This window comes from Apaloderma vittatum, unplaced genomic scaffold (assembly GCF_000703405.1).
Source record: "Apaloderma vittatum isolate BGI_N311 unplaced genomic scaffold, ASM70340v1 scaffold2441, whole genome shotgun sequence".
Lineage (NCBI taxonomy): Eukaryota > Metazoa > Chordata > Aves > Trogoniformes > Trogonidae > Apaloderma > Apaloderma vittatum.
Genome location: NW_009698281.1, coordinates 20,452 through 29,847, shown reverse-complemented (window position 1 = coordinate 29,847; position 9,396 = coordinate 20,452). Strand labels below are relative to the sequence as shown.

General features: G+C 41.5%; 1 protein-coding gene across 1 annotated transcript in view; it reads left to right on the top strand.

Moving 5' to 3' along the window:
* The first annotated feature begins 284 nt into the window (after positions 1-284).
* Positions 285-9,396, top strand: part of UBE4B (ubiquitination factor E4B) — a 29,549-nt gene continuing 20,437 nt past the window's right edge. The window contains exons 1-8 of the mRNA XM_009877934.1: positions 285-318; positions 3,495-3,630; positions 4,167-4,254; positions 6,185-6,329; positions 7,152-7,380; positions 7,855-8,028; positions 8,113-8,265; positions 9,127-9,237. Of these exons, the coding sequence (XP_009876236.1) occupies positions 285-318; positions 3,495-3,630; positions 4,167-4,254; positions 6,185-6,329; positions 7,152-7,380; positions 7,855-8,028; positions 8,113-8,265; positions 9,127-9,237 (1,070 nt within the window). The remainder of the gene's footprint in view (positions 319-3,494; positions 3,631-4,166; positions 4,255-6,184; positions 6,330-7,151; positions 7,381-7,854; positions 8,029-8,112; positions 8,266-9,126; positions 9,238-9,396) is intronic.

Sequence of the window (9,396 nt, the reverse complement as noted above, 5' to 3'; positions counted from 1 at the left end):
GAGGGGTGAAGGAAGAGCTGTGCCATGTCGGAGGGAACAGTCCTGCCGCGTCGGAGGGCCGAAGGGCGGCCGCGGGGAGCCTGCGCAGCCGGACGTGCCACCAACTCGTTTCTTTTATTTCCCTCGTGCAGATTCGTCGAAGGCGCCTCGCTCGGTTGGCGGGCGGACCGTCTTCTCAGCCTACGACGCCCCTCACGTCACCGCAGAGAGAAACCCCCCCCGGGCCACCTGTAGTGGCGCCAGCCCCGGGGCCATCCCATAGTCTCGGCCTCAGTGTCCACAGCATGACCCCAGCTACCTCGCCGATCGGGGCATCAGGTAGGGCGGCACCTTGGTGACGATGTTGTTGTTGTAGCTCTGCTGGAAGCTGTTGCGCAACTCCTCGTCTTTAGAACAGGAGGGCTACTACTGGTGTTTCTGCTGCCACTGGGAGCGATTTTCAGAAAGAAGTGTTCTAACATGGTTAATGGACTTTTGGTTTTCATTTCCTTATTTCAATACCAAATAGTTAGGCGCAATTTTTTTCCAGGTATCAGTAAACTAATGACATTTAAGTTATGGGTTGCCAAAGCTCAAAGTTTGATAGTACATAAAAGAAAACCGAGCTGTCAAGGAGACAGGGAAAAAAATCCTTTTCAGTCTTGCAATACAGTTTTTCTTGATTGGTTTCTAGGTACATTTTAGGAATCAGTCCCAAGTTCATTTTTGATCTTTAATTACTAGCGTTTGGCACAATTAAAAATAGTAGGCTGTGACTGCGTGTTGTCAACGTAAGAATGAAGTATTTGCTTTCTCCTTTGTACTTCACCAATTCCCCTGTTTGCTGCAGCGAATACAAATTGTATTTGTTTCAGAAAATACAAATAATGCCTGATCTGTTAAAATCAGACAAATGCAGAAAGCATGGAAGGGTGGGAGGATTGCTTTGTAGAGAGGTGAATGTAGTATTTTTATATATAATGCCACTTTTGATCTAAAAGAAGTAATAAAATTTTGTTTTCAATTTGGCTTTCTTGGAAGTGAAAACAAATTGACACGTTTTCCAGCATTATGATCTTTATCTGAAAACAAATTGTTTTGCCTTTTGCAGTCTTAAGCTAAAAGGTTCACAAAACTGATCTCAAAACAAAGGTCAAGAATGTTTTAAACAGGTTTTCAGTATCATAGAATCATTAAGGTTGGAAAAGATTCATTGAGTCCAGCTGTTTGATGTTCTTACATTGAGGTGCCCAAAATTGCACACAGTGCTCCAGGTGATTTCTAATAATTTGACAGAAATTGTACTTTTGCGATGCTCCGTGCGAAGCATGCAGAATTATTTATCTGTTTACCTATTTGCTTTCTGAAAATTTATGTGTTTCCCTGTGGCAATTGCAGTAATTTACAACCTTAAGTCTTGTAGTTTAATTACAGCGCTGTTCTGAAATACGTGGAAGTGACTTCTTCCTGCTCATTTTGAACCCAAAGCAGGACAGAGAAAAGCTATCAAAAGCATTTCCTGAGAAAAGCCTGTTGCAGATGGAATTTAGCACTGTGATTTGTCCTCATGATTGTAGGCAGCAACCTAGAAGCACAGGTGACTTTTTTTAAGACCAGTGCAGAGCTCACTTGCTGTGTTCACTCAGCGTGTGGTTACCTGACTATTTTCACCTCCCTTAGGCCTGACTCTCGCTAAAAGCAGTATTTCTCACTGCCTCTCCCTCTGCAGTCCTTAGCAACTGGATGGTGAGGTGGATCATAATGCAGGTGAAAAAAATAACCTGAGAAAAATAAATTGTTAATTTTCAAGTAGCTGAGGTCCTGATAAACGTGATGCCAACAGAGCAGGAGGTGTGAAAACACGAACCTGAAGGTGAAAGAGTTTGTGCGCTGGCAGACAGGTTTGTCCTGGTTTGAAGGGAAGGGGTCAGCTAGTTAACACCTTAGAGACTTGTGTTTTGAGAATTCGTCTGTCTGCACTGGACTAATTATCCAGACTAGATTGTTTGATGACCACAAGCAGAAGTTACCGAGTCGGGATAGTGTTTGCTTCCTGCAGTGCTGTTCGCCGCAGCTGGTAAATAACGCACGTCTTGTTCACACCAGCGTGAGCGATAGGGTTAAGTCGGGGAATAGATCAGGAAGAAACGTTCACGACTGATTACCTGCTGTATTTATTCAGCATAAATGGAGACTGGGCTAACGCTGTGTGGTTTGCAGGAGTTCCTTTGAGCACTAGGCTAAAACGACTGCAGAGGGTTGTAATTCATTTGGACGCACAGAGAGCAGCCCCAGCAGAATAGTGTCCTTGTGCACAGCCGTTTTTAGAAGAAGTTGCATGTCACAGTGAGATAAGACTTCCTCATCAATTTGCTGGAAAATACGATCATTCTTTTGTACGTATTTTGAAAAAAAGCAGTGGATGACAGCCAGTGTGTGGTCTTCATAATTTTGCTTTTAACCTGGTTGACCTGAGCGACTCAGTTCAGAGTAGGCTTTGGGTCTGTGCCTTGTGCAAGGACTTAGAGTGTCAAAGCTTCAGCATCCAAGACTGGAAGAAATAGCTGTTTTGAACTGAAATGGAGTTTTTCTTGACATCTTCTTGCTTCCTGGGTGAAATCTTTTGCAGACAGTTAGTTAATGCTGGCAAATAGGTGGTTAAGTGAAATCCAGCTTTTCTTGGAGGATCTCGGTTCCTCTCTCTAGTCTTTGTACTGAAAACCCAGTGGGCTCAAGAATGTTGTTTGTTTATAAATAAATGGTAATACTTAGCTACAGCCCTGAAGTTACTAACTGTAGAAGCTTTGACCAAAACTGAGAAAAATTTACGTTACACAAATATCCTGTGATATATGCAAGTTTGATATGTGTTCTGTGTTGTCCTGCTATACTTCAGTGCCATTACATGTCTTTAGTTCTAGAACATGGGCGTTTGGACAATCTGCTTGTTAAATTATTTTCTGAGTACCAATGCAAATTAATTTTACCGCATGCATCATTTTCACTTTTTTATTTTAAGACCTGAGTGTTCTCTGGATACTAATTTGCAGCCTAATATAGAATCCTAGAATGGCCTAAGCTGGAAGGGACCTTAGAGATCATTTTAATCCAGCCTCCCTGTCGCCAGGGACGCCACCTCTCGACTAGATCAGGCAACACATGGGGACCGAACAGGAATCGAACCCGCGACCTTGGCGTTGTCAGTGCCACGCTCAACTGATTGAGTTAACCGGCGCCCTGTATAGGGAGCAATAGGGCACTTTATTGAGGCAGATTGAGTTTTTGTCCCTATGTTGTAATGCAGGTAAGCGTTCCTATGCTGCTAGAAGAGGAAGTAGAAAATGTGATTATCTGTAGTCAAATGTGAATATTATTAACATTTATTTCCTAATGCATTACTAAGAGTGCTTAAGAGCTGGATTGAAAACCATTATTTCTTCTCCGTTTCCATCCACATAACTGTGTAGTGCCTTCTCATCTCTGTAGTAGTAATCTGGGTGGTGCCTTTTCTCTAGGAGTAGCCCACCGAAGCCAGAGCAGCGAAGGAGTGAGTTCACTCAGCAGTTCTCCATCTAACAGCCTTGAAACACAATCTCAGTCTCTCTCTCGGTCTCAGAGCATGGATATTGATAGTGTCTCCTGTGAGAAAAGGTAAACAACGCAGCTTGTCTAAGCCGGCAAATATTGTGCAACGCGAATCATCAAAACCTCTTACCCCGGGCAATATTCTGCCATTTTTCACTTCCAGCTTGTTAATGCAATAGTTAATGCTTAAAGATGATGCACTGTTCAGACCACTCTGATGCTTTTTCTGGTCTGGTTTTAATGGGAATTACTGACCTACAGTGATAAAAGACAAAGCATTAAGTGATGACTATGTCTGGTGGGGCCAGTTCAGCTGCAGTCTTTAAAAAAGAAAAGGTTATGGGATGTGATAGCCGTGTAGTTTTTATTGCCTACGGAAAAAAATTAGAATTGTTTCTTGAATTCAAACTAACTGTACTGTGAAAAGCATTTATCACCTAGTGATTTTAATTGCTGCTTGTGCATATCGCTCTTCCTGTTGCATTGTTTTTTATCTCTGCTGCTTTTGCTTAAGGTGTCGCTTTTTCAGTCGGCATCTCACAGAGGAATGTCTGCAGCTTTCTACAAGTTCATAGGCTTTTTTCTCTTCTTTCTGCTTACAGTATGTCCCAGGTAGATGTGGATTCAGGAATTGAAAACATGGAGGTCGATGAGAATGATCGCAGGGAGAAAAGGAGTCTGACGGACAAGGTTAGTTGGTTTTATGTTGGCTGGATGGAGAAGCGGTGCAGAGATACAGCTTGCAGTGAATTCAGTTACGTCTATATTTTGAATACGTGCTTTTGAGAGGGACGTACTTAGCCCTCAGGTGTCATCTGTGAACAATTTTTTTGCTGTATTTCCTCATGAAAATTTGTGGGAAGAAAAAAATGTCAATTTCAGAGATTAAAGCTGCATTTCCCTTATCTCAAACTGCTAATTTCTACAGCTCTTAGAAGTCTACTAACAAAGTACTGCTTCAGATGTTAAGTATGCTGAAGTAATGCTATTTAATAAGGTTTTTCTAAAGACATTACAGGAAAATAAATAAGAGTATCAAGCTTTAGATAGGTGCTAGAACCCTTTGAAGTAAAAAAAAAAGCCGGTACAAAGTTCTAATTCACTCCTAAAATTGTCCTCTCTCATTTGGTTTTAAGGCCTGTGCAAAATAAAGAAATGGGACATCAATGTAGGGAAGTTTGTACAACAATTCTTGCAGTGCTCATTAGACGTCTTTGTTTATTCCTGCACTGTCAGTAATAAGGTCAGTTGGTAAAAGCCTGGCTTAAAGCCACGTAGCGGTAACCCTGCTGCAGAACCCTTTCCAGTCAGTTCCTAGCTGCAAATCAGGCAGTCGGACAGCTTGCCTTGTGCTACGGTGAAATAAATAGCTTGGAATCAAGGACAATCTTGAAACAGGGGGTGGGGAGCAGTGGAAAGTGAAATAAAGCTTTACAGACTTGGTTCAACTCCTCTTACTCGTTTGGAGATACCAGGAAGTTAAGTGGGTAGAAGACACCATAGTCCTCATTGATGGAAAAAAAATTTCTCACCTGGGTGTCTGCATTGGAAATGATGTCAGTAACAAAGGGTTCCTTGCAGAAATAGGCAGGAGAAGTACAAATACTTGGAAAGAGTAAAATACTAGTAGAGCGATTAAATCATTAAAAAAGTATTAATGTGCCAAAATATATGGTTTATTAAATGGTTTGAGGGAAAGCTTTTGGAAAAAAAGAAAAGGGAGCTTTTTAGTGGCAACCTTGGTTTTTTGTATCTGCATTTTGTTCTTCCTCATTAACTTATCTTTTTCTAAAAGAAAACAGTTTTATTATCTCAAGAAGTATGATAATTGCCAGTACAATGTGCGTTTTACTTAGTCAAATATCAGTGTTTGGGGTTTGTTAAATCTAGTGAATATCTACAACTCATGCAGGAAAATAGCCTCCAAGCTAAAACTTTTCCATCTTTGAAACTGCGTGCAGCTCAGTTGTCTGGTTTGTGTAGTGTGCTGCTTTTAAAGTTGATTAGAAGAGCGTAGGGGAGGACAGTGTTGTGTTGCTGACCTGTCCTTTATGTTTTGGAAATGTTCTTAGATGCTGCCTCTCCCAGGGGTAATTACTTAGAATCGTAGAATGGAATTGGATTTAGGTTGGGAAAAACCTTTAAGATCGAGTCCAATTGTTAACCCAGCGATGTCGGGTCCACCACTAAACCAGGTCCCTAATGCTTGGGGCAGGCTTGCTCCTTCTTCATTTTTACAAGAAACTCTTAAAATGCTTGTGCACAAGGAGAAATTGAATCTCCAATTAATTCTTTAAAGCAGGCTTCCTAGGTATCTTGGTGAAGTTTCCCTTTTTAATACATGGTTTTCAAATTTATTTGGGAATTTGTTTCCTACTGGATTTGCACATTTCTGCCACATCTTTTCTCAATCACTTCTGTGTTTCTTCAGTTGTTTTTTTTTCCCCCCCTAAATAAATTTTGACAAATGTATCTATGTTCCTTCATATCATACAAAATCTGCCGTTAAGAATTCATCTGAAGCTGTTTAAAGAAGACCTGCGTCTGATTGTGAATTGACTAATACTATTGCAAATAAGTTCTTTTTTTTTTTTATATTTTATCCCCTGCCCCCTCCTAGGAGCCTCTGTCTGGGTCTGAAGTGTCTGAGGAGCAAGCTTTACAGCTGGTCTGTAAGATCTTCCGAGTCTCTTGGAAGGACCGAGACAGAGATGTGATCTTCCTGAATTCACTCTCTGCCCAGTTTAAGCAGAACCCAAAGGAAGGTAGGTATGGGAACTCTTCCCGTTGCTAAGGCATTATTTCAGTTGGGTGGCACGTTTCCTACCCTTTTAGTTTTAGTTTTTTCTGACTTTGCAACAGTGCTGGAGCCACCTACTTGTGGTCTTTTTCAGCATCTGCTGTTGGCAGATTTAGCAGGAAAGGGAGTCCCGAACAGGAATATTGAAGTGACGGGTCACAGCTCCTGTGTCAGTAAATTGAAGGGCTCCTCCTGGTTGTGTCTTCTCTTGTCAAACTGGTGTCCTCGTATCGCAATGTTGCTGGATTTTTTTTTTTTGGGGGGGAACCTTTTAATGAATTAATGGGTTGTCTTGCATCATAGTAGATATTCAGGGGTTAGTTTGAGAAGCTAAGAATTCCTCATTATTTTATATAACAAATTATATTTTATATGTAAGCTAGAAGACATGACCAAATTCAAAATTGATATTTTATGTGCAGAGGTATGTGGAGTGTGTGTGTATGTTTTTTCTTTCTTTGACACGACTTGCCCAACTCTGCAGCAGGGTGGGAAAGGGAGAAGGGTGGACAAGACAGCTTTAAACATTGGGTGATCTGTGATCTTTTGTACTTTCCCTAAAAGTTGTTTGTTTGGTTTTTTTAGCAGTAATACCAGAACCTAGTTAATACAGACTGAGAGATAGTTAGAAATGTGTCGGTCTGTTTCTGCTGAAAGCAGCTCTTAATCCACAGAAGTAGCTTACTGTCCTTTTCCGTTGGAATCTCTGATCATGTTTACGTCTCTGACTAGTGTGCAGGTGAAGACAGTAGTGAGGATACTAACTCCCTTCTTTTATTCTTGCCAGTGTTTTCAGATTTTAAGGACTTGATTGGGCAGATTTTGATGGAAGTGCTGATGATGTCCACCCAGTCCAGGGACGAGAACCCATTTGCTAGCCTGACAGCTACATCCCAACCGATTGCTGCAGCTGCCCGCTCTCCGGACAGAAGCCTCATCTTAAACATGGGCTCTAACCCGGGAAGCAGCCCCATGTTCTGTAACGTGGGCTCCTTTGGTTCCAGTTCATTATCCAGGTGACTTCTGATTATAACTGAATACTGATTTCACTTGAGTGGTGACCGATAGACTAGAAGAGAAAGACAGAGAGTCATAGAAATGCCCCAAGAACAAGAAATAGAATAGATTTTTTAAATTCTTCACTCTTTTTCGTGTGAAAGTCCCTCCATTTCACCGTTTTTCATTACGGTGCCGTTGCTAGAACTGTATTTGATAGGTTGAAGCCATGTAGCTGGTTCTGTCTGAGATGTATCTCTAACTTACATCAGTGAAGGCTCAGTTTAAGTATGCAGACTATAACATAGTTTTATTCAGCCTGAGTAAAAAGGAATAATGTGCGTGAGCTGCAGAATTATTGCTGAAGAGACGTGAGAAGGGCAAGAGCTTCTCTTGCTCATTTTATCTTTTTTTACCCTTCTTCTTCATATCCTAAATCATTGCTTTTTTTTTTTTTTTTTTTTTTTTTTCTTTTTCCCCTGTAACTGGTTTAGTCTCTATGGGACTAGTCCAGCTCCTACTACCAATTTCACAAGCTATGTACCAATGACTGGTTCATCTCTTACCCCACCAGCCAGTTCGGTTGCCACCACATCTGTGCCTTGCATTACTGTCAGCTCTCACCTCACAGCCACGAGCCCTTCCTGGACGCAGCCTTCCTCTCCGAGGTACCGGCCCTACACCGTGGCCCATTCTGGAGGCTTTTCAGCTTCTTCCATCCCGCGTTCCTTGAATATTTCCATCCCATCTAGTTCACCAAGCCCTCCAGCCGTGGCTGCTAGCCCTCCAGCCACGCCAGTCATCACATCCAGACAGAGACCCACAACAATGGGTCCACCTTTGTTTACTGCTTCACCCAGTCCCTTGCGCAGGCGTTCTTCTTTACTGAACAGGATTCCTTCTAGGTATTTCACAAGAACAAAAGAGTGTTTAATGTGTGCTGTGCAGGGTGTGGCATAATCGTGCAATTTGGAAGTACTTCTGTTTGTGCTGAGCTCACCCTACTTACCCCGACTTGATTTCTGTGTTTCGGTTTGTGCTAATACGTTGACTTCCTAACAAGCTATCTTTGCCAAAATGTTAAACCTGTCTCTGTGAGCATTTGAAGTGAATGTAGTTACTTTAAAGGTAGCAATACTGTTCTAATTTTCACCTTTTCTTACATCCGTTCCAGTTAAACTATTTGCTTTCTGGTCAGTTGCTCCTGTTGGCTGGTAAACCAAAGAGAACCTCCTGCTTTGAAATCAGTTTTCTTAGTAGGGCTTTGGTTGATTTGTTGAAAATTGTTACTTGCTGTGTTAGATTTGATTCCTTAGTGCATAGATTTAAATTACAGATTAGCCCGTTTCAGTATGCCGGGCCAAGTACTCCTGCACTTGCTCTGTTGGTTGCTCCTGGAATCCCCAGTCCTTGCAGGAGCGAGAACGAGCACGCAACGTTTCGAAGCCACTGCTTTAGAGTTTATAATACTTATTACTTGGTCATGTCTAAATATTCCTGCCTCCGCCATCATTTTTGTTAGGTCTCAAAAATTCTTTTTAATTTTTTGATTTGCTAATGTGTGACGTTTGGATATGTGAATAACTTGCAGAAGTGTGAGAGAGCATGTTAGTGTAGTCTTGGTTTTACTAACGTGGAGTTATCTGTTGTCTGCATGTTTAGAGAAGATGCTGTTTTTTGGCAGACTTAAAAACAAAAGCTACCATTTAGTGTTTCTTTTGGCTTAAAACCAAATCTGATGGCCTTTTTCATTTTTGTTGTGGTAGTATGTACGACAACCCTTTCTCCTTCCCTCTTGCCGTTTCTGATGTGTCTGAGGACAGTAGTGATGAAGAAAATGAAGATGATGATTTTTCTTGTGTCCAGTTTGGGTCCAGGTATTGAAGAAAGAGAATGTAACCTGCATGTTGGGTTGCTTAGGAACTAACAGTCGTGTAGTGTCACGTGTTCTTCAAAGTAACTTGGGAAATGACTAAAGCCAAGGAGATGATTTAGATGGGTTTTTGAGATGACATATGAACGTGTGTAATGCATGC